Source organism: Salvelinus fontinalis, chromosome 34 (genome assembly GCF_029448725.1).
Source record: "Salvelinus fontinalis isolate EN_2023a chromosome 34, ASM2944872v1, whole genome shotgun sequence".
Taxonomy (NCBI): Eukaryota; Metazoa; Chordata; class Actinopteri; order Salmoniformes; family Salmonidae; genus Salvelinus; species Salvelinus fontinalis.
The window spans coordinates 10,798,229-10,824,373 of record NC_074698.1 but is presented as its reverse complement, the minus strand read 5'-3'; the positions used below and the strand labels follow the sequence as shown (position 1 = coordinate 10,824,373).

The 26,145-nt window shown below is 40.1% G+C and overlaps 1 protein-coding gene across 1 annotated transcript in view; it reads left to right on the top strand.

Annotated features, from left to right (window-relative positions):
* LOC129833076 (heparan sulfate glucosamine 3-O-sulfotransferase 4-like) overlaps nt 1-25,892 on the top strand; it is an 89,523-nt gene extending 63,631 nt beyond the window's left edge. Inside the window, exon 2 of the mRNA XM_055897362.1 lies at nt 23,656-25,892. Coding sequence (XP_055753337.1) covers nt 23,656-24,310 — 655 coding nt within the window. The 3' untranslated portion in view covers nt 24,311-25,892. The remainder of the gene's footprint in view (nt 1-23,655) is intronic.
* Nucleotides 25,893-26,145: the final 253 nt, after the last annotated feature.

Below are 26,145 nucleotides of genomic sequence, written 5' to 3'. Positions count from 1 at the left end.
TACTTTAAAGTATTTTTACTTAAGTACATTACACCACTGTGTGTGAAAACAGCATCACTAGTGAGTGTGTGAGATTTGACTGTATATGACTGTCACCAGCTGCACATTAGGGCAACGTGATTTCAGCACTGTCCAACTGGGGCTGTTGTCACATCAATAATGAAAGGCAGATTCAGCCCTCCCGTTGAGCTTGTATCGTGCTGCTCTAGTAATGTCTTTAAGGCCATCAAACCCGTGTTGCAGTATTCTTGTTGTAATGGTCAAAGAAAATCACAGAATGGCTTTGAGTACTGTACAAACGAAAGGAGGCTAGTGGGAGGCGCTATAGGAGGACAGGCTCATTCTAATGGCTGGAATGGAATAAATAGAACTGAGTCAAACATGGTTTCCATATGTTTGATGTGTTTGATAACGTACCGTTAATACCTTTCCAGCCATTACAATGAGCCTGTCCTTATATAGCTCCTCTCACCAGACCTCCTCTGGTACAAACGTACTAATAAGACCAGGGCCGGCTCCAGGCATAAGCCAAAAACCTACTGTTGAGAGAGAATAATCGAATACACAAGGTGCAAGTTCGATATTTGGTTGTGCATCAGCAATTTTTACATTTTTTTGGTTAGTCATTCTCACTCATATCATTAGCATGGCATAAATCATGGCTACATTTTTTATAAAATTCGAATAAAATATTCTCTGGCCTGTGTAGAATGTGCAGAATTACAGGGGGGACCAACCAAATCTCGGTTAGGGCCCCCAAAAGGCTAGAGCCGGCCCTGAATAAGACACCTGAATAAACATTGCTGTGAATCCGAACTCCTCCTCAATACATCCACAGATTCAGACACGATATTGGTGTAGATTGCAGCACTGATGCACTGAGAGATAATCCTTCCATGGAAAGTAATGTATTGTTGAATGTGAAACTGACGTCAGTGTGCTGATAACAGTTTAGCTTCCTCCACTGTCTCTTTCCCCATGCTGCACTCAAACCAGTGTTTCTGTGCTCGCAGACACACGTGACTGCCCTCCTTGACAACGTACCAACTTTTTGAGCTATCGAATTATATGAAATATCGAATTCGATAGCTCCTTCGGTGACATTTCAAGCTATCCGTGGAGTGAGCTTACGGTAGATTCTTAACTCCGTTACACATGGCCATTGGGTATAATGGTGTGGAAGAATTCCAAGCTGTATGATGCTAATTTCAACCCTAACCATGCTGTGGACATGCGAGGAGGCAGGACACTTGGGAGAACTGTGAGATGCCGGCGTCCTTTGCTCAGGGAAATAATGAACAGTTAAAGGGATAAAATAAGCTCGTAATAGCTCACTGCCTGTGTGAGGCAAGAATTAATGTAGAAACCATTTATAATGAGTCCATCAGGAGCTTGGACCTCATCATAATACCCTTCTGCTCATTTGGTGGACAGCAAAGCCATTTACTCACAAACCTTGCATGGACGTGTCATGCTCCTACCCTCTTCATAACTGAATTGTTCACCATAGTCTTGGATAGTCAATATACACATTATTCAAGCTTACAGTGCTCTATGTATGTTGATTCCATCTTGAACGGTGCAAACAACTACTACTCGTATACAGCAGATGATATTTCTGCCTGTAGTTTTGAATCTGCTCATTTGAGATGTGATCATGTGAAATAAGCAAGCAGGGAATTAATTGCCTGGAAAATTCCTTCGACAAGCTTTTAACTGCTGTGCTCACATATGAAAACGGTCTATTAAAAACATTAATAACTCCAATGTTATTCATCAGTAGATGTGAATGCTTGAGATCTGTTTTCAATGCAAGATATGAGTCAAGACAGAATTAATTAAGCCAATTTTGAAGAAAAATGTACACACTTTCACTTTGATTACATGGAAAGTGAATATGCACGCAGGTGTGTCACAATTGCTAAATGGTTGTGAAACTAACTGTACACAACCTTATCTAGCTAGCTAACCATCTTAGCTAACTGTGGGGTTAAAGAATTCACTTGTGTGTGTGTGTGTGTGTGTGTGCACTTATTTGATGTTAGCTGCACACCACTCTTTGCTAGCAAACAAAAGCAGTCTAGTCAATCAATATACAAAGTTGTGTGCTATGCAGACGTCCTTTAACTTTCTTGTTGGTCCACATTTTCAGTTGCTTCTGTGAGGCATTATGGATCGATGGCCCCAACCAAATTATTCAAAGCAACTATTCATTCCTCTCCTAGCAGGAATACATCCAACACACCACCTGTCAGATGCAGCCTTCAGTAGGAGTTCAAGGGCCGGTCATCTTACCGCTGATGTAATGGCTGTTGCTTTGAGATGATAGTTTCTACTAGATGATAAATCAGTAAAAATCCCATCAGTTAATGATGTATACAGATGGACCACTTACTGTAGTGTGGATGAAGACATGGGGCATTGTTGTAGTGAGTGTTTCATTTTCAGCCACATAGACATTGAAGCCATTTTCATGGGGAGTTTCAGGATTAGTAGCTCTGTTTCAGGTAGAGCAGGTCTATCCATGTGTCTTATAGTTTAGCTAGAGGTCACATAGATTTAAAAGCAACCAGACAAATGTATACCCAGGCATGCTGACAGTCTGGACCAGAATCCAAATGTATTCTGAACTAAAGTCTGCAAGTTCTCAGACAGGGGAAAATAAAAATATGCACCCTCAATATAGGTTGACTCCACTCCCTCCTTCCTCCCTCATTATAAAGAGTCTTCTCTTTGAAATAACATCTGGTTAGGATTCCTCGCAGTAGGGGAGACACCAGAAAGCCGCAATGCAGTTTGCTGTGTCAAATCATCAGATCATAGTACTTAATTGAATGTTGTTCAAGAACCAGGCAGCAAGGAATAGCCAGCCGGCTAAATTCAAAGTAATTCAAATATACAGTTCAGTTCATAGCAAATTATTTTGATAATTTTACCCTTTCAACCTCTGTACCGCTCAGTATAAGCACTTTGTGACAGCTGTTGATGTAAAAAAGGGCTTTATGAAATAAATGTGATTGATAGATAGATAGATAGATAGATAGATAGATAGATAGATAGATAGATACTTTGGTTGCAGAGGAATAGGCCTGATATCATTATTATGTAGGGATACAGCCCTTCCACGGTCAGAGGTGTATGGTGATGAACTGTCATTGAACTTTCATGGAATGCAAATCTATTGTTATAGCCTACAGTTCCACGGCATGACAGGTCTTGACAATGTGCTGTGGTCTCAGAAACAGGGGCTTATTATAACAATAGTGTAGATGGGGAACATGTTCCTGATGAGTGGAGTATCCTCCACTTAAGTGCTCTCCGGTAACCAAGCTGGAGCACGGGTAGCAGTCCCCATGAGCTTTCCAGGGCTTTACTGGGATGTTTTATCCTTTTGTACCCTGTCTCGCTCAACTTAATGGGGCCCAGGGACCATCTCTGGCACTGGGGTGACTGAGGTTATAGGAAGTTCTCAGGTATCAAGTGTAAGGTATAAAGCTGCTAGTGAACCTTCCTTGCTCCCCATGATTCAGAAATGCTTTGGAAGCCATTTATCTGATCAGCAGAATGATTCCTGCCAAGGCGGTATTATGTGATTATACATATTCAGTACCACAGGTAGACAATGTAATGAACAAGAAAAAAAGTCCACCATTTCTGGATAGGTTTTTTTAAACTTGTAAAGTCATGAAATTCTCCGTAATGTTTGATCACATTAAACAATCTTTGGTCAGATATGAGATCTGTTATTATATCCAGTGATTCTGACACTCGGGTTAATTGACAGGCAGTGGATCGTCCTTAAACAAAAGAGACTCTCACAGCAGTTGAGGAAAACTAAAGTGGGTCATGAGGGAGTTGTTTGAGGGTCGAGTGTTAAAATGAGGCTGATGGAACTACAATGGTGCATAAGAGGGAGGCTGTACTATTACATGGAATATATCTGCATGTATTATAGGAAGGGAAATCAGCCTCAGTGGAAATGATGCCAAAGGCCATCATTTCATTACCACACAAGTAAGATGACTTTCCCCTCCTAATTTCTCTTCATTCATTTAAAAGGATGTCTTATTTTCTCAAATATTTGCAGCGGTTGGTTGCTAAACTGTTAGTTTGTAAATAAGTTCCGTATATATCAGGAGAAGACATGGACTGACACTCTACAGATGATAAGTACAGACATTCAGTTGCATTGTGAAATCGGTGAAACACATTTACTCGAACAGTTTTTAAGGTAAAAAAAAAAATATCTGCAGAAGCGGAATATAGGCCAATAAAATAGAAATTGTGTAATGTACTGTAGCTAGCTGAGGAAAATAAACAAAACACCAAATTCATACTCGTTTGTAGAAAACACTGCTGCCTCTCTATTATACCATTCTTAGATGAATCCAGCCTTTCAAGGAGCTAACTGTCATGGAAAATTGTAAATTGTACCATTTCACTTTTCTTCAAAGTATTTTTATTTTTTTATTCTCCTGAGCTACTGTGGAAAATATAATCTAACTGAAGCAGTATATGGATAAAAGTGGGGACAGTAAACTCTCCAAGAGGTTATTCATCGGCCAGACACCTTTTAGTCCACATCCTTGCCATTTCTGAAGTGGAGCAGGCCTTCTTTGTGGCCAGCTTCAAAGGCTCTGACTGTGCTGCATACCGTCCCAGGTCAATCACTCCATCACACAGGCACAGAGCCAGAGATATGCCCCTGCTTTAACTAATCAGGACCATCACCGCCCACAAAGTCATACAATCATAACAGTTCGCATTTAGAATTAGACATTTGTATTTTTGTATTTATGTCTATTTCTGCAACTACTTTGGGATGAAAGACAATCTGCGTAAGTACAGAAGGCCACCTGAAGTTTGTTTCACTACAGTGCTCCACCCAGTAAAATGTATTTTGTTTACATTGAGGTGATGTAAGCTGTTGTTTAGCAGTAAAATGTTTTATATCGCCCTGCCTGCTAAATGAATTTTTTCAAGGTTGGCTGTGCAGCTGGGGATCGAAGGACAGGATCCTCCATCAGTGTCTGAAGATGTATCTTATTTCCAGTTAGGAAATGCTCACTGATACTGGAGCACTCTTTCATCCTGCAAAATCCTCTTGGCTGGGTTAGCTTTACTCACTTCACTTCCTTTAAACGCCAATATTTGGTGAAAAAGGCACGTTTAGGCACAACTCAAATCCATCAAAAGGCCTTTAGAATATTAGTCCGGTATCTCAGACTGTAACACTGCTGCTGATGATGATGAATAAGTCAGTTGAGCCTCGGCAGTGTGAGCCAGCCCACTGACATTCTGGAAAAGATTTACCCTAGCACTCATTTTTCTCCATAACCTTGGTGAATAGTACTGTTTAATAGTTTCTTTCAGCTGTGGTCAGAGAAACACCGCTTATACTTAGCATGGTTTTAACCCCGGGATCACAGTCATTTGTCACCATGGACGCTGTTGGTAAAGTCGGTAAAGTTCTTCAACTATTCATTTTTAACCCTCTTGTTCGGCAAAGGGAGATTTTCAGTTCTCTAGAGAGGGAGAAGATTTGTCAGTGATCTTGCAGATACTCCTAGAAGAGAAAAATATTTCAGATTAGAGCAACAAGAGAAAAAAAAAGACCCCGGAGCTGAGATGAGGGTTTAATATTTTGGTTTTATTTTGTCCATAAACGTTTGATACGTTCCTTTTTAAGCTCTCCCTTTGGCAGCGAGGATTACACGAGTTAATCTGTATATCTGTAAAACATTATCCTGCATTTGCGATGTGTGTTTATGGCAGATTCACTCACAGTGTCAGACTACCTTTGCTGGGGAGATTAAGGATGTGTACAGTGGTTTATTGGAAGTGCTGCTCATTGGCTCAAAGCTGGCCTCAGAGGGATGCACTGAGATCTATTCCAGGATAACAAACATATCTCCCCCATCTTTAGCATTGCAAGCCAGTGAGTCTGCTCAATGACTTGGTATGGCCATTTCACAGATGACGTGTTCCCTGTCCCTTTTCCCAAAGATAAAGAAGGACTTTATATTGAGTTGGCTCAGCATACTGTTGAGGAGAAATAATGCTAAACTTCCACAACAATCTGTACTGAGTGCTCTACCAATGTGGAATATTGTCTAAGATTATCTTTATAACATGGTTGCAAGTGGGGTACTTGGGCACAGTTCAATTGGATTGCAGATGCTAGGCTTTGATCCTGAGAATCATAAAATATACAGTGCCTAGTGAAAGTCTACACACCCCTTGTAGATTCTACACGCAATACCTCATAATGACAAGGTTTTTAGAAATTTCTGCAAATGTATAAATAAATAAAAACTGAAAACAGACCGTTTACTCAGTACTTTGTTGAAGCCCTGGCAGCGATTACAGCCTCGAGTCTTCCTGGGTATGACGCTACAAACTTAGCACACCTGTATTTGGGGAGTTTCTCCCATTCTTCTCTGCATATCCTCTCAAGCTATGTCAGGTTGGATGGGGCTGCACAGCTATTTCAGGTCTCTCCAGAGATGTTTGATCGGGTTCAAGTCCGGGTTCTGGCTGGGCCACTCAAGGACATTCATAGACTTGTCCCAAAGCCACTCCTACCTTGTCTTGGCTGTGTGCTTAGGGTCATTGTTCTGTTGGAAGGTGAACCTTCATCCCAGTCTGAGTTCCTGAGCGCGCTGGAGCAGGTTTCCATCAAGGATCTTGCTGTACTTTGCTCTGTTTATCTTTCACTCGATCCTGACAAGTATCCCAGTCCCTGCCGCTGAAAAACATCTCCACAACATGATGCTGCCACCACCATTCTTCACTGTAGGGATTGTGCCAGGTTTCCTCCAGACGTGATGCTTGGGATTCAGGCCAAAGAGTTCAATGTTGGTTTCATCAGACCAGAGAATCTTGTTTCTCATGGTCTGAGAGTCCTTTAGGCGCCTTTTGGCAAACTCCGAGTGGGCTGTCATGTGTATTTTACTGAAGAGTTGCTTCCGTCTGGCCGTTGTACCATACATGACTAATTGGTGGAGTGCTGCAGAGATGGTTGTCCTTCTGAAAGATTCTTCCATCTCCACAGAGGAACTCTGGAGCTCTGTCAGAGTAACCATTGGGTTCTTGGTAACCACGCAGACCAAGGCCCTTCTCCTCGATTGTTCAGTTTGGCCAGGCGGCCAGCTCTAGGAAGGGCCTTGGTGGTTCCAAACTTCTTCCATTTAAGAATGATGGAGGTCACTGTGTTCTTGGGGACCTTCAATGCTGCAGACATTTTTTGGTACCCTTCCCCAGATCTTTGCCTCGACACAATCCTGTCTCAGAGCTCTATGGACAATTCCTTCGAACTCATGGCTTGGTTTTTGCTCTGACATGCACTGTCAACTGTGGGACCTTATATAGACATGTGTGTGCCTTTCCAAATCATATCTAATCAATTGAATTTACCACATATTTTCTCCAATCATGTTGGAGAAACATCTCAAGGATGATCAATGGAAACAGCATGCATTTGAGCTAAATTTCGAGTCTCATATCAAAGTGTCTGCATACTTATGTAAGTAAGGTATTACAGTTTTTTATTTTTAATAATTTTGCAACAAGTTCTAAAAAACAGTTTTTGCTTCGTCATTATGGGGTATTGTGTTTAGATTGATGAGGAAAAACTTTAATTTAATCCATTTTAGAATAAGGCTGTAACGTAGCAAAATGTTGAAAAAGTCAAGGGGTCTGAATACTTCCCAAATGCACTATAATTACTTGGTCGAAGCAACTTTGGATGCCATTACAGCTGTGAATCATTTTGAATAAGGTTCTACCAACTTTGCACAGCTCTTAGGGCAACATATCTTCTCTAGGGTACATGGGACGGTAGCGTCCCACCTCGTCAACAGCCAGTGAAACTGCAGGGCGCCAAATTAAAAACAACAGAAATCCCATCATTTAAATTCCTCAAACAGACAAGTATTTTACACCATTTTAAAGATACACTTGTTGTAAATCCAGCCAACGTGTCCGATTTCAAAAAGGTTTTACGACGAAAGCACACCAAACGATTATGTTAGGTATGAGCCAAGTCACAGAAAAAGACAGCTATTTTTCCAGCCAAAGAGAGCAGTAACAAAAAGCAGAAATAGAGATAAAATGAATCACTACCCTTTGATGATCTTCATCAGATGACACTCATAGGACTTCATGTTACACAATACATGTATGTTTTGTTCGGTAAAGTTCATATTTATATAGAAAAATCTGAGTTTAGACGGGACGCTACTGTCTCACTTGGCAAAAAGCCTGAGAAAATGCAGAGCGCCAAATTAAAATGAATTACTATGAAAATTACTATAAAATCAAACTTTCATTAAATCACACATGAAAGATACCAAATTAAAGCTACACTGGTTGAGGATCCAGCCAACATGTCAGAATTCAAATAGGCTTTTCGGCGAAAGCATACGATGCTATTATCTTATCACCATTGAAAACAAAGAGAGATACGCATATTTCAACCCCGCATGCGCGACACAAAACGCAGAAATAAAAATATAATTCATGCCTTACCTTTGACGAGCTTCTGTTGTTGGCACTCCAATATGTCCCATAAACATCACAAATGGTCCTTTTGTTCGATTCATTCCGTCGATATATATCCAAAATGTCCATTTATTTTGCGCGTTTGATCCAGAAAAACACAGGTTCCAACTGCTCAAACGTGACGACAAAATATCTCAAAGGTTACCTGTAAACTTTGCCCAAAAAGTTTCAAACTACTTTTGTAATACAACTTTAGGTATTTTTTAACGTTAATAATCGATAAAATTGAAGACGGGATGATCTGTATTGAATACAGGATTAAAACCAACTGTAACATGCTTTCTGGTCTCGCGCCTCTAACAAACAGGACACGTCGAGTGACTCGACTTCAAGATGGCCGTACTTCTTCATTACACAAAGGAATAACCTCAACCAATTCCTCAGGGCTGTTGATATCCAGTGGAAGCCGTAGGAACTGCAAGCAGGTCGCTTAGAAATCTGGTTTCCCAATGAAACCTCATTGAAAAGAGAGTGACCTCAACAACAACAAAAAATCGGAATGGTTTGTCCTCGGGTTTTCGCCTGCTAAATAAGTTCTGTTATACTCACAGACATGATTCAAACAGTTTTAGAAACTTCAGAGTGTTTTCTATCCAAATATACTAATAATATGCATATCTTATCTTCTGGGGATGAGTAGCTGGCAGTTGAATTTGGGTATGCTTTTCATCCAAACGTGAAAATGCTGCCCCCTACCCTAGAGAAGATATATCAATTGTTTTTGTAAAAATTGCTCAAGCTCAGTAAATTCTGTTTGGAGACAACAATGTTGTCTCTGATTTTCAAGAAAATTTAAGTCAGGACAAACTAGACCACTCAGGAACACTCAACACCTCTTGGAAAGCTATTCTGGTGTGTCTTTGGCATTAAAATGTGTGTAGTTGTCCCGCTGAAAAATAAAACTCGATCCCAGGGTAATGTTTTCCGAAGACTGGTGCGGATTTTCCTCTCACTTTTTACCTAGGCTTTGCTCCTTTCATATTTATTTTGATCCTGATAAACTCCCCAGTCTCTGCCAGTGACAAGTATACCCATAACATGATGTCAAAATGTGAAGACCTTCACTAGGCACTGTACATGAAAATATAACCTAAAATGAAAATAATGACTCTTCGTGTTACGTGAACCCTGTCCAGCGTAGAGAGAGACATTAAATCGAGTGGTCTGGCCATTGCATTTTGTTCTCCTGAGTTGTTTATTTTGACAGTGTTGTTAACCCTCTTGCCCTTATGTTGTTGAACAACAGTCCCTCCCTTAGGGATTCTGGATCAGAATCAGGGAACACTATGGGGATTCCTTTAGAAGCAATCTTTTGAGATGAAGTTGTTCTCTGGTGTTTTTCTGAGATCAGATTGCAATTAATTATATTATATCAACAGAAAGTTCAAGTAGCCAGTGGCATGTTCACTCAAATGTACTCAAACTGACCATTGCATCAACCTATCCATAAAGAGCCAGGCTTGCATAAACCAACCCACATAGAGTAATGGTAATAAGACTATTCCCTGAAGATAGGCCAGAACTCAGTACAACAACACATCTGCCCATACATATTGAATGATTTTAAACCCATTTCAAACCATTTTGTCAGACATTACCAGGAAAAACAATCCCTGCACTAACCAGATGTAAGTAAACATAGTTGTCGTTCTTATATAAGCATGTATTTCCTGTGCTTCACCTACTCTACTATCGTGCCTGTGAAAAGGTCTGTCGCTCAATACATCCGTGTGTGATGTAACTATACCACAGCTGTGGAAGAACTATGAAATGTCCAAATGATAGCATGCTAAATTTCATAGATACAGTCAGGTCCCAAATTATTGACACCCTTGATAAAGATGAGCAATAAAGACTGTATAAAATAAATAATACAAATACTGTAATGTAATGTCTTTAAAAATATTTTTTAAATTCTATTATTTTATACTGATACAGTTCAGAGAAACACATTTTGTGTAACAAGTAATACTTTTTTCTCACTGTTTTTGTCTCCTTGTTTCTCTATAGAACTTTCCGATCTTGTTATGATGAGAAATCAGGTCTGTGCGCACGGTCGAAAAATGAACTCTTTAGCTGATTGGCCGATTTTTTGGGCAATTGAGAAATAGATGCACTTCCTCAATCAAGAAAGCTAAATTAGGCTACTTTCTAAGTTCTATCTCAGACTCTCCTGGTGATCCGTCAACATTTTGGACAACAGTTAATGTACTGAAGCATGGACATTCCTCTCTTTCCCTATCCTAAGCAAGTTGTGTCACACTTGGGCATCATTACTGAGAAAAACTAAGTGATGCTTGTAATCAACATTTGATATCGGCAGGCTTTTTATTTGAAAGAAATGGTGGTTTAATTTACCCTGGTCAGCCAATCGACTGACTGCCATTCTCTCAGCCTCTAGCTGGCTCGATGTACGTTTTGTTAACTTCTAGTGAATCTTTGTTTTCATTTCAATACTTGATACTTCTTTTCCAAATCACTTTGTATGGTGCCCTCATTGATTGTGTCCCCGCATATACTGTAAATACCTGGGAATCTGGATTGACGAAAAGCTATCTGTAACGCAGGCGCTGGGAGTCAGGAAGCAAGTACACAGGGTGAATTTAATAGTACAAAAACCATGGCGCAAAACAAGAGTAGTGTCTGGACATGAGAAAAATAACTAATACTGCCTGGGGAAAGAACCAAAGCGTGTGAGATATAGGGGAGGTAATCATAGAAGTGATGGAGTCCAGGTGAGTCTCATGGGGCGCAGGTGCGGGTAGTAATTAGTAAACTAGCGACAATGAGTGCCAGAGAGTGGGAGCGGGAGTAGACATGACACTATCTTTCAATAAAGCATGTTGATGACTAAGTTAAGAAATTAAGAAATAAAATATAGGAATTCCTATAGAACCCTTCTATAGGAACAGGTTCTGTCTTTCGTTAAATAGCTGAAAACAAATCATTCAGTCGAAATTCCCGTTATTGACTTTGGCAATATTGTCTATATGAATGCAGCTGCCACTGTATTGAAAACATTTGAACGCAGTTTATAATAGAGCGTTGCGTCCTTATTTCGACACCAATCCCCACCACTGATGTGCGTGGCCAAAGAGCTTTATTTTCATGTCATCCAACAAATGTAAACAGCTGGAGTTTGCTAAATGGTGTTGGTACTTGGATTAGAACCGGTGTTATGTTCAGATGACATGAAAATAGAGCTCTTTGGCCACGCACACCAGTGTTGGGTTTGGCATCAAAATAAGGATGCATTGGTAGAAAGGAACCCCATACTTACTGTAAAATAAGGTGGTGTATCTTTGATGTTGTGGGGTTATTTTGCTTCCACTGGTCCTGGGGCCCATGTTAAGGTCACCGGCTTCATTAACTTTATCCAGTACCAGAACATTTTAGCCAAAACTCTATTTGCCTCTACCAGGAGGGTGACACTTGGCCACAAGTGGATCTTCCAGCAAGACAATGACCCCAAGCACACATCAAAATCCACTAAGAAATGGTTAATTGACCACAAAATCAACATTTTGCAGTTTTTTATTTTTTTTATTTTTTTATTTCACCTTTATTTAACCAGGTAGGCTAGTTGAGAACAAGTTCTCATTTGCAACTGCGACCTGGCCAAGATAAAGCATAGCAGTGTGAACAGACAACAACACAGAGTTACACATGGAGTAAACAATAAACAAGTCAATAACATGGTAGAAAAAAGAGAATCTATATACAATGTGTGCAAAAGGCATGAGGTAGGCAATAAATCGAGTAATTACAATTTAGCAGATTAACACTGGAGTGATAAATCATCAGATGATCATGTGCAAGAAGAGATACTGGTGTGCAAAAGAGCAGAAAAGTAAATAAATAAAAGCAGTATGGGGGGTGAGGTAGGTAAATTGGGTGGGTAGTTTACAGATGGACTATGTACAGCTGCAGCGATCGGTTAGCTGCTCGGATAGCAGATTTTTAAAGTTGTTGAGGCTTGGCCAGTATTCAGATTTTCATAACATCACACCGTTCTTCTGCCATTCCGGAATTTACGGTATTACCACCGGACACCACACAAGGTGGCGCAAAAAAAGCCCATTGAGGGTCTACAATTACCACAATGCTAACAAAATCAGCACAAGTAATAGCGAAATCACATGGACGCTGTTAGCTAAATGCTAACGTGCGAAAGCGAACATTAACTAATTGCAAAGACAGGTGAATCCAGTTCATAAAGTTATACAAGCATAGCTAGGCGCTACCGGATGTCATTTTCGATGAGTGTTGACATTTACAAGCGAAGTTGTACGAGAGATATTGTGCAAATGAACAACACATGCTGTTTCTGAAGGAAGAGCATCATCTGTACACGGAGCAGAGGGGCAAAGAACAGAGGAGAAAAAAGCACAGGGGAAAAAATGGCAGCTGTACAGATAATTCACCTTAACTTCTCACGGCAGAAAGCCGTTATAAGATAACTTATGGCAAACATGTCGTAATGAATTGCATACAAGTGTAGCTTCATGAACTCATATGTGAAACACAACAGAGACTCGCCAATAGACACTGTATAGAACGCTATGGACTCATTAGCGCCTGCTTTCTTCAGCTGTTCTATTTACAAACAAACACACGACTAGCTCAACTGTTCTGGGGAACAAGATCCCTTCCAATGTTCTGTCTTTCGTTAAATAGCTGAAAACAAATCATTCAGTCGACATTCATTCCCATTATTGACTTTGACAATAATATGAATGCAGCTGCCACTGTATTGAAAACATTTGAACACAGTTTATAATAGAGCGTTGCGTCCTTATTTCGACGCCAATCCCCACCACTGATGTGCGTGGCCAATCTCATAAAACATTTTTTGAAAAAGGCTCAGTGCCGTTATCCTCGAAAGGTGAGGTATTGAAAACGGGTGGCAATAATTTATATAGAAAAAAAGATTGCTTTTTAAACCAAATATTTTTATCTGAGCAATTGTATTAGTATAAAATAATTGTCTTTTCTTTTTTAGCATGCAATATAGCTCAGCATTTGTATTATTTATTGCAGTCTTTTTGCTCATCTTTAAAAGGGTGCCAATAATTCTGGAAACGACTGTATATGCCATCAAATGAACATTTGTATATCAAAAGAAAAAAGACTGGCCTTTGTGTACAGAGATAATCGAAAAGATAAGCATTTGCATAAATGGCTATGGCCGTTCACAAACCTGGTCTACCATTTCAGAGTATTTTCAGCTCACTGGTTGAATTGAGCAATCTGTGCCAGCTAAAGCACAATTTGGATTAGCAAAGGTTCCACTGATAGGTCAGCTTAGTGCTTAATGGAGCGGCTTAGGCCTTCTGTACATGATTATAACATTCTTAGCAGCCTATTTCCTTGTAGCCAGATGTTCCGGAATGAACACCAGGGTGTAATCATGTTGCTTTCCCCCTTAAACCAAGGCCCGGTGTGCTCTTTTTGTGACAGGGAAACTAAGCCGTGCATACAGATGTCTAAGTAACTTTCTTAATACAAATAATATAGGAAGAATCTACTTAAATAGGTGGGCAGGTAAAGCGCAGATATTGCGATTTAGCTACTGAACAGTGCTGAAATGTTTTGACACTCCAACAGAAATGCATTATAAAAACGCGTTATCTTCTGACCAAGGTTCACCCCTCTTCCTCTCAGGACTGCTTAAGAAACAAATACCTTCCATTCATATATTTAATTTAGTCAAACATATATTTTTGAAGAGCCCCCTGCATATGAACAGCTTCTGTGAGTGGTATAGGATTTTGAAATATTATTCAGATTCCGTAATGAATGTGGACACATACTGACATCTTCAGATTGCAGCAAATAGCTTTCATTCTTCAGATTGCAGCAAATAGCTTTCATTCTTCAGATTGCAGCAAATAGCTTTCATTCTAAGTGACCACCTACTACTGCATGTTTAAAGGCTTTCTGTCAGCCCTTTGCTGAGTAACTTTATAAATAGTTGCAGAAAAGAGCTCAAGATTTTGAAGGGAAGGCTATAGCCTACCACACTTAGAAATGATGTATACAAAACTGAGGGATTTCACAATTTTTTATGCCATGCTGTAATAGAGTAAAGAGACAGCTATGACTTAAACCCTATTCATAATGCTGATTTGATTTGATTTCAGTATTTCAAGTGTCATTCGGAGCTCTATTGAACTGATCATGCTGGTTTAATGGAGCAGATTGATAGGTGAGTGAATTATCTCCACATTCTTTGCACAGGCATTTACTCTACGTGACCTTTTTGTGTCTACAAACCTCCGTGTGATTTCACCCAGACACCAAAAAGGGAAGAGTATTGTGAACTATCCCACGTGTGTGATTCCATTAATGACTCTATTTCCTGGGGGTAATTAATAAACCGACAACAGAAAGAGACCAGAGGCGAACTGGAGGTTCAATATCATGATTGGAGTGTGATTGTACAATTTGAGACGGATTAGGGGTAAACCAGGTTAAACTGACAAAAATTCGGTGAAATCCTGACCCCCAATTAAATTGATCACAAATGAAAGGAATCTACAGTAGCTTCTCTAACTTGACGTGTCCTGATTTCACAACTTCAATGTCAAAATAATGCCTCAGCAACACGGTAAATGTCTGAAGGTTCCTGCAGGCCAGTTCTTTTCTCACAGGTGAAGAAAGTACATTGAATCATGAGCTCATTTGAAGACTGGGGGAACAATTGACAAGTCAGAAATACATTTAATGGAGATTCATTGGTGGGTTTATTCAAAGCAATGCAACCTCTATATTGTAAGCACTCATCAACACCCCACTACAACACAATTCAAAAGGAAGGAAGCAAAACAATACAGTATATTGGAGGCCGATGATTAAGGACGATGATTAAGGATGATGAAGATGATGACAATTCCAAAACGTATAACTATAGAATTATCTGCAACTTGGAGCAGATGCTTTCAGGGATATCATCAGCATTATTTATATTAAATCCATACACTGAACAGTAAACAAGTGTTTAATATTACGTTTGTGGGCGAGAGCATATATCACATCGGTCATATTACACCAACAAATTGACAGTCACAGAGCGTGAGTTGAGTCTTGGCCAACTCCAAATTCTAGTTTGGACATAGCAGTGCTGTGGACAAATATAGTTCTGGCTAGGATTGCTGACTCAAGCCAATAGCGGTTTCCATGGAGTAGTGGGGGATATAATGGGTTTGGCATAAGCTGAGAGAATTGCCCAAGCTATTAGGGGCTCCCGACTGGCACAGGGGTTTAAGGCACTGCATTTAAGTGCTTGAGGCATCACTACAGATCCTGGTTCAATTCTAGGCTGTATCACAACCAGCTGTAATTGGGAGTCCCAAAGGGCAGCGCACAATTGGCTCAGTGTCTCCCGGGTTAGGGTTTGGCTGGGGAAGGCATCATTGTAAATATGAATTTGTTATTAACTGACTTGCCTAGTTAAATAAAGGTTAAATAAAAATCAATAAATAAAATATTGTTATATTCTACAATCTAAAAGACATTCAGTCTTTGCTTTTCGGGAGCTAACACTCACACTTGACTTTTTACTACTGGCACAGACTTTGCTGATGGATACTTTATTGATGAAAAAAGTACTTAGTATGACTGAGATGTGGTTGTTACGGTGACCTCAGTACCGCCACACCGGCAGTCACGAGGCATGATGGCAGTCAAATTCCATGTGACCATTTAGTCACGGTAATTAGGCTTCTCCAAGCTCTGATGCTGCTGATGGTCATTAGTAGCCTACCAAACGTGCTAAACTGCCTGGTACTCAGCACTCTATTGTCCCTCTAATCACTCTGACATCAATGCAAACGTAATCGAAAATTGAATCAAACACTTCATGAGAGCACAAGAGCTCATGTTGCCTACTATATTTATTTCTCAACCTTCCTAATATTAAGCACATTGCTTCTCTTATGATAATGGTCCATTCTAAATCAAAACAAATGTCTTACACATTATTTAGTTTTTGTAAAGACAAGATGAAATCAAGAATAGTGTGATAGGTGACAATATTAGCCTATCACTTGTAAATGATATATTGCCACTTGTGAATGATGCCCAGCTAAAGGCAAACAATGCATTCTTTTTAAATCATAGTCACACACCTCATGTAGCCTATCCCATAGGCCTATATGTTTTGATAAGGTTTGTATCACAACTAAAGTGGCTAAATAACTTCTTAAAAGGAAACACATTCATCCGCTTTTCAGCGGGTGTAGAGCCTCACTGGCATACATACGCAGCGCGTGAGTTTCAAGTTTGGGGAAGATCATTTTCACCATAAAAATGCACATTTATAATAAAAGCATAACATGAATAATCGTAATTTGTGGTCACTTTTAAGAATCGTGTTTTCCTGCTAATGGAACATTTGCGCTTATAGCCTAGTACCGTGTGCGCATTGCTACGCTTATAATGTGATAGCCTAATAGTTTATCAACATTTTAAGCTAAACGTTTTCATCGGTTGCGTCAGGTTCATTGCTTAAAACAGGTTTTTTGATGCTAGTGGTTGTATTAATTTGGGATCTATCGCATCCCACAACTGTTCCGGACTGTCTGGAATATTTATTTCTCGCACAGAATAGAATAGGTCAACTGTTGTACTATGGGGGATAGTAGATTGACATAGTCTAGGGCTTTTGCTGTTCGTTAGGCCTACTTATCTTGTTGGCTGACGAAAATAAAATGTGGACAGTTTTTCCAATATCTTCCATATGTGTATCGGAATTGGATAAGGACGCGCGTCCCCGAATGTGTCTGTCTTCACTTGTAGCCTGTGATGACCTGATCACGTGACTGAGTGCCATGTGAGTGAGAGGTGGTTCGGAACGCAGCGGGGAGAAGGGAATTATAATTATTATATTCAGCCCAAGGGCACAACGGCCACTGGCCGCAAAAGGCATTGATTTTTTTAGGGGGAGTATGGCCACACAAAGGGGATTCAGCCCGGGAAATTTGAGGCATTATCAAGTGCTTGTTAAATTGTGAACAAGAGACTGATGAAGTGTGTACAGCCTGTGCAAAAAAACAAAGCGGAGCTCATGCCTTTCAAGCAACTTTAAAAAAATCATCATTAGAGTCGCATCATGCAGCCTTAGAATGTATTAAAAATCAAAACATATAGCCCAACATTTGTATCACAACTAAATAACTCTAAATGAAGCATATAGGAGTACCTGTTTCTTTGTTAACCACTCAACACAGAATAGCCGCATGTGCACACTCCCTCAAATCGTTTGGAGAAAATGTCCTTTCTATTTTATTCAGCTATCTTAAATTGTATTCTTCATACTATAAAATAACAGAAAATAATGCCACGGAATTCTAAGCAAATCTAGTCTGCAAAATGAACTAGTGTAGCCCACAGCCATATGGCACAGCCAGATCAGGGCCCAACATAAGGACAGAGCAGAGTATGCTATTCTGTTCTTCTGAAATATACATTTTCTTCATATCATGATTCTTTAGACCTGTCTAAAATAAATAATGGATGTATTATGATGGTGTAGGCTATGTTACATGGATTTATTAGACTTGTTAAGATGTAGATGTTCCAAAGGTCTGCATCAGTGTCGTGTAGGCTATGCGTGGATGCCAGGAGATGCTAAATGTGTTTATGTTAATTAACGGTTAATTACCGTGAGACCGGCAGTTATTACCTTGACGATCACCCGGCTGACAAAATGTCATGACCGCTACAGCTCTAGTCCCACCTGGCTACAGTATCTTAAGATTAATGCACAAACTGTAAAATGACAAAAATGTCAAATTCAGAATCTAAAGCCATTTGAGTTATTAAGTCAAACATATATTTTTGTTTCTTTGCTCTTTTGATTCCATGATTCCTGGATCAAGAATTCAACTTAAAACTTCCTGTCGTGAAACATGTATAGTACAATGACAGTGTGCACTGTACTGTCTAACAGCACTCTGGGTTGATGACAATGTCTTACAATATGGGTAACCCATATTGAACGTTATCCATGGATGGTTTCATGTCACTTTGTTCGAACGGTGGTGTGAGCAATATAGGGCTTTCTCTGATGTGAAGTGGTTTTACATATTTTATGCCCACATGCTTATCCACGCACTAATAGATGTCCTTCACTCATCACTCATGCAAAGGCCTTAGTATGAGAGAGATGTGTGGAGTTTCTTCCATCCATGATCAGCTGCAGCCGAATCTCCTAAGTGGCCAGATGAGTGTTCCTAGCTGTTATTCCCACGCAGGAAAGGAAATCTATCAAGTTCAATCTGTCATATTGTTAGTTGGTTCTGCATGACTGAACCAGATCTGCAAAAATGCCCTGGATACACATTTTACTCTTTGCTTCTGATATACTCAGGTGTGACCAGCAATTACTGTTTGGGCTTTTATTTTATTTCAATATATTCTTGACTGTGTTTGGGTAAGGTAAATAAATGACATTGAGAGACAATCAGGGTGACTGATAATTTGTACTTGTCTATTCACTGTGGTGCTCTGAAGCAGAATTACAGGCCATCACATCTGCTTGTTGTTGTAATTGCAACACCAATCGTATAATATAGAGGGCTATTGTCAGCAAATTGTATGTGTGTAGCCTGAAGCACTCTCATCAGTTCATCCAAATGCACATAAACAAACACAAGCGAGGAACATTTAGAAGTAACAACATATATATTCAAATGAGTGGCATGTTCCTAGTATTGTAGACCTGTGTATTTGAGTGCTGATAAAAACAGTAATGTTTGAAAATATTTTTTTCTTAGGGATGGATCTGCAGAGTACGGTTTCGGTTCTGATCTAAGCCACAGAACGTAGAGTGACACAGAAAATGAACTTGAAAGCTGCCGATAACATCTTTGGAATCCTTGAAATGCGATTGCTCCTATTCTCCTCCTCTGGCTTTAATCTTGTGAAAAATAGGCTAATTGACTAGCCAATGTATAATAATAATGGCCTAATCATGCAGTTTATTATGATGTTCCAAGGGTCCATAAAGTTTTTTTTTTGTCCCCTTTGTTTTATTTCATGATGTTCTATGTCCAAAGAGAGTGTGAACATTGCTTCAGATCTCAGCACAGCAGTCTGCTGTTATGGGTAGAGAAAGTGTCTGGCTCCCCCACTGTTGGAAGTGGAATGGTCTTCAGGGGATCTCAAGAAGAGAGCGGGAAAAGGTTTTGATCAGGACCAGCTGTCAGTTCTCTCCTTAACTGTTCCATTGAAGCACACAGTTCTTCTGCAGTATAATGGGCTTATTTACAGCGGGGAGGCTGTGTTTTGTTTTAATTAAACTCACCTCTCCCTCTTTTCGCACTCGCAAATTGTACACCAATGTTGTGCTCATTACACATACCAAGTAAAATTGCAAAGCTGGGAGATGGAAGTGTGCCAGCACACAGCTGCTACAAGTGTTTTGCAACGTACCCCGCTTTTCTTCTCAAAATAATGCCTTCATCCACTAACAAAGAAAGTACAAGTCCATTTACAGTATTCCTCATGACAAAAAAACATGTTGTTTTCTCACTGGATAGGACCCACTGTGTGTGGACTGCTCAAGGATTGTACAAATGCCATTGACATGACATGGCTTTGTGAGTTCGATTCAGTACCAGTGCCACGATGAAGCCAAATGAGAGATTGGAGCAGCTTTTATTACTGTGCCAGTGTTTTATTAGAAATGACCGAGCCTCTCAGCAGCAATGTTTTCTATACGCCAAGAAACAGCTTGGCCTTATTAGTGTCTGGGATGCAAATGAATATTTTCCCCAACTCGTTATGCCTCAAAATGTTCTTCTTTAATGGTTTTGACCAGGGCGTAATGAAACATATTCATTGAGGAAAATATATGGGCATGTCCCAGAGCCCACTCATAGTGAGTGTAGCAGAATACTTCCTCAGTAGACGTTTAAGAGATGGTCATGAAATGGCACTGTTGGTAGTCTGCGTATTGAAAGAAAATATGCATTTCCTGAATCTTTTGTAACCGCTCCAGACGTGTGAATTTAGCATTCATTTTGTCTCTATGTGAAATGGTTTAAAGCTGTGATGGTCGGTGGAGTGAACCTATACCCAGTTCACAGTGCATAGATAGTGGCACCCAATCTGGCGAAGCAACTATATTATAATAGGTGTTTGTCTGAGTCTGGGCCAACATCTGTAGCTCTCCATTGGTTGGAGGATTCAAAGGACATTCCATTTGCATGAGTTTGAAACACCTGACAGAAATGATCAGTGCTGTCCTCCTCTTTTTTCCTCTATATTAGACATCACGAAGAGAAGCAATTCAATTGCTTTTAACTTCAAAGCCACAAATGAAAATGCATTTTAAAAATCACCTTTTCCTGTTTACATTGTACTACTTCATAACAGCATGCTTTCAAAGTACTTATTGAAATGACCTTTTCTATCCTCTCATATTGAGAACTGCAGCTTTGCCGTCATAATATATAGTAGTCACACAGTATTTTCTCCTGTCTAAGTTGGTACAAGCACGACCACCATGTACTGTACTCTGTCATATAACCACTGCATCCCCGTATGCTTCAGGAGCAGGAAGTGAGTGACTCACTGTCTTTCAGGAAACGGGAAGTCCTTACACTTATGTTAGATAGGACTGGATTCAATCCGTATTGCCGAAGTTCCGCGTTGTAGCCCTATTGTCATGTAGCGGAGACTGCATTCACGGTAAACGCTGCATATGTTGGCTCAATCAGATATTACATTTACATTTCAAGCGCGCTTATCGCTGAACGACAGCGATAGGGATTGAATCCAGCCCTTAGTGTATAAATTAGAGGGTCTGCTGCTATGGTACAGAGGTAAATGTTAAGAGATGTGTTATGTGGTCTAACTGAGTAAACAGCAGATGGTTCGCCGGGCCTCTTTAGCGTTCTGTGTTTTATTTACTTACCCACCTGAATGACCCACGTTGAGCTCAACAGCTGATGCGTAGAGAAATGAGAGTTAACTCTTTGCTATTGTTTACTTCAGTTCCACCAGAGTGCAAGGCCAGAGGAGTCATCTGCCTGGCGCATGCAGGGAAATTAGCTTGTTTATCAGCATTGTGATTTCTGTTCCGCCTCTCTGTTCCACTGACATTTTCGATGTACACGATCCATGACTGATTCATTCTCAATCAAAATGAGTTCGACCTCAATCAGAGATGAAGGTATCGCGCGCTTGTTCAACCTCTCTATTTTTTGGGGAATGAAGCCTGATGAGGACAATAGCGTATTATGTGGCTGACGTATATAGAAGAGGTCACCTTGAGAATCATTTATCTGTCCTGTCAATGGGATGTTTGCGTCAAAGAGGCATGACTCGTTACTGTTGAGGCATGCTATGTTGTGCTTATGGTTCTATATAGGATGTGCCGTGCATATGTTGTTTCAAGGCGATTCATTGTGGTGTGTTTTATTGAGTTTCCTCTCTCTGTGCTTTAGTTCTCATACACAGTGATGGCATACCCTCGCTACCATCTAACATGCTTTAGACTTTACTTTAAATAGCCATCAGCTGAAGACCTTGAAGGGAGAAAAAAAAATCTTTAGCCATTCATTACCCCACTGAGGAAGTGTGGAACATTGATGGAATGTAATGAAAACTAATACTCCTTCCAGTCACTATGCAATCTGTAGGTATGTTTTAAATCCAATTACAGCCTAAGAAATAGCCACAGCCTCTATAGTATCTTGAGCCAAACAGAATCCAGGGGGAAATTACCCATCAGGTGTGCAATACTGTTACAGAAATGACATTACCAGACCACTTGTGAGACTTGAGGGCCAGTGCCCATGTGTGTGTTTATGTGGTGTGACGGGGGTCAATATGTATATACATAACACTTGATTTGTTTCTTCCAGTAAATTGGATTCTTTGCAAAGAGAACAGTTCATATAGAATGTGTCCGGGATGCAAACGATTGATGTGGTTATATTGTACCATCTTAGGTCTATGCTGATGACAATCTAAATTGAGAAAACATTGTACTCTCTGTATCTGTGAAAGTGGAATCATTTGTTTTGAAGGAATGGAATAATTATGAGATATAGATTTCACAAATTCAAAGAAAATATAGCATGACTAAAAATATAATTACTTTTATACAGCAAGGAGATTGTAAAACATGATCAAATCAGTAGCATTTATTACAGTGTTCATAAACTTGTATTGTATTTCATGTTTCTATTTGGTGTAAGTATATAAAGGCCCTTCACAGCTTTTAATATGGCCAATTTAGACCGTAATCATGTCTAAAAAAAATAGAACAAGGATTGCAATGAAAAACAATGTAAGCATTTAATATCGATTTGCTTGAGGTAAACATAATGCTTTATTATCCATAGAGGTAAAAAGAGAAACTGTAGGAACTAATCTCTCTTTCGTATGTATGAATTACATTTGCTTCCACATTGATTTATCCCCCAACTTAGTCCCAGAGACAAAGTTGAACATAATATTTGCGGCACTGGCAAATGGTTTCCTGTTATCCCTGAGATAAATCTCTCAAGGCAGGGGCATTTCTGTTCTACTCCAAATGATCACAAAGAATCGTAAAATTAATCACTATTCCCTTCAATGAACAGCCTCTAACCTTAAGAAAGAACAGGAATAAGTGTGTTGCACACAACGCAGAAGTGGGAGTGAATGCTAAGGAATGAAACTCAAGGCAGGCACACAGTGTGGAGCACACAGAATAAATGTATGACAAAACAATACCCCAGGCACCAGCAGTATTAATGATATGCAGTGAACTCATTATTAAAGTTCCAAAACAGCTCCTGGAGTAACACAGATGGAGCCAATTAGGCAATGAGCATACTTGCTCACTTGCCGTTACATCTTCTGTTTCTTTTATCTTGCCCATATTAGTCCACGGATGAAATAAGCTGTATGTTTCTCCTCGCTACATAATATACAGTGATAATAACAGTTATTTTCACTTGTAATTTCAAATCATTTATTGCTCCATAAATACCAAATGTTCTTTTACCCTTTCCTTGAGTACGTCGTTTGTGTTGCAGTAGGTGCAGAGAGTTCAGTATTAACAGAGCTGAGGTAACTGTTGCTTTGTGTTCACAGAGACCTGATGCCTTCGACGCTGGAGGGACAAATCACCATGGAGAAGACACCCAGCTACTTTGTGACTAGCCACGCCCCCAAACGCATCCACACGATGGCCAGGGACATCAAATTAATCATTGTGGTCCGCAACCCTGTCACCAGGGCCATTTCAGACTACACACAGACTCTGTCCAAGAAACCTGAGATCCCAACCTTTGAGGTTTTGGCCTTTAAGAACCGGACGCTGGGCCTAATAGATGCGTCGTGGAGTGCTCTACGTATAGGGATCTACGCGCTCCACTTGGAGACGTGGATGCAGTACTTCCCTCTCGCCCAGATGCACTTTGTCAGTGGAGAGAGGCTTATTGTTGATCCCGCTGGCGAGATGGGCAAGGTACAGGACTTTCTTGGGCTCAAGCGGATCGTCACGGATAAACACTTTTACTTCAACAAAACGAAGGGATTTCCTTGTCTCAAGAAGCCAGAGGACAGCAGCACCCCGAGATGTCTTGGCAAATCTAAAGGGAGAACTCACCCTAAAATTGACCCGGACGTTATCCGCCGACTGCACAAGTTCTTCAAACCCTTTAACATGATGTTCTACCAAATGACTGGCCAGAACTTTGAGTGGGAGCTGGAAGAGGGCAGTGACTCTCGGGGCTCTCAGAACTAACAGACTGTTGCCCCACGTCACAGCCACAGCTACACCACCAGCCTTTCTCAATAACAGATCTACTGTCCGTCCCTACCACTTCATCCTCTGAGAGAGTGCTTGAGTTCGTCAATCAATCATGGCTGTCTTTGAAAAGTGTCTGTATCCATAGGAAAAAAGAGTTTACTGATATGCTTCTATTCTCTCCCTCAAAACTAATGTTGTTGATGGTGGCAAAACATTATTGTACATACTATACATGAAATTATATTTATATTTGTGAAGAGGAGATGATTTTATTCCTTTTGTTTTAAAAACATAGAGCTGATACATGAATCATGTCGACTATGACGATGCATGCATGCGATAAGTTAAGTGTCCTTACCTCCTGAGCCCTAAGGGTGTATTCTGCCTGCTTCTTCTCCCTTTACTTTTCATGCAGTTTGTTGCCCTTTCACCCACACCCACCAGCGTACAGTACAAAACAGTCATACTACCCAGATGACTGAGGCCATGAAGTATTCTGGATGATTTATTTCAACACTCTGTAGAGATAAAAGAAAATAAATGAACCTTACAGTACAATTATCCCTTGACGTGACCCTCATGTCGTATTTGAGGTTGTCCGTGTATGTATTACAAATGGAGACAATCCCTTTTTTTGTCAATCCAAGTTTACCAAAGCATATGTTTAATTTCGTCAGAGTCAATATTTTTCTTGACCTGCACTCGTAGGTAACATGTTTTAAACAAATGTACAGTACATATATTTCAAATTGTTTTTGTATATCATCGTTTGTGAGGCTGGAATTGGCATATGGTGTATCAACTGGAATGTATTTCTCACACACATCAAGGGATTACTGTAAATGTCAGACCCATGCAAAGTATCCTATGCCCAGTAATCTGAAGTAACAGTATTTTGAGGTGTGCACAAAGTATATTATAAATGGAGGAAAACTATTCAAAAAACTATTTTATATAGAGCTATTATATGATAAATGTGACAGAACTACTACGAAAACAACATTTGCAGTGAGATTTGCGAGCCAATGGGGTTCTCCTGATAAGCCGATTATTGTTACGTCGATGAGGTGAAGAACAGAGGAGGACCCAACAGAAGGGTGTTAACAAACATCTGGTGCCACGCAGTCTTCTGTCATTAAGAGATAAATGGGTTAATTAAGTAAGCCTGGAACATCATTGTCAATGTCAAATTGAGGATTTGCTTCAGACAAAATGTTATTATGCACAGGTTTACCCAGTAAATCTCCCATATTGTTTTGACAGTATCATGTATCTGACTGGAATATGTCTGCCTGTTGAGGAAACATTATGTACATCACTCATTGCAACACACTTGTGCTCATCTTCATCCAGGTTTGTATACGTGGCACGGATTATAATAACAGAGTTTTACAGTCCTTTTCTGCTTTTCTATAAATGTTACTGTATGTTTCACTCCATGAAATAAGAACCGTCATCCTTTTTGCATAGCTTGCTGTGCTTCTGTCTGCTGTCTTACTACTGTCTCTGGACTTTTCATCAATTGAGACAATCAATGCGGTCAATGAGTCAATAAATACAGTCTTCTACACATCAATGGTCGCCCACAGCTATGATGCATTACACTGTTAATCTTCCCTGTTTTCTGGTCGGCCATGACAGGCTGGATTGGTTCACTCTCTGCCGTCTTCCCTGTCACCGAGGGGAGGCTGGGTGCAGCAGTCAGTTACACAGAGCAATTGATTCAATCAAGGTAAGAACTATACTACCTGTTCTAGCACTGAGCATGAACACTTACCTCAGAGTCTCAGTTTCCCAGTCACACCTTCCGCCGAGGCTTCTCTGTGCAG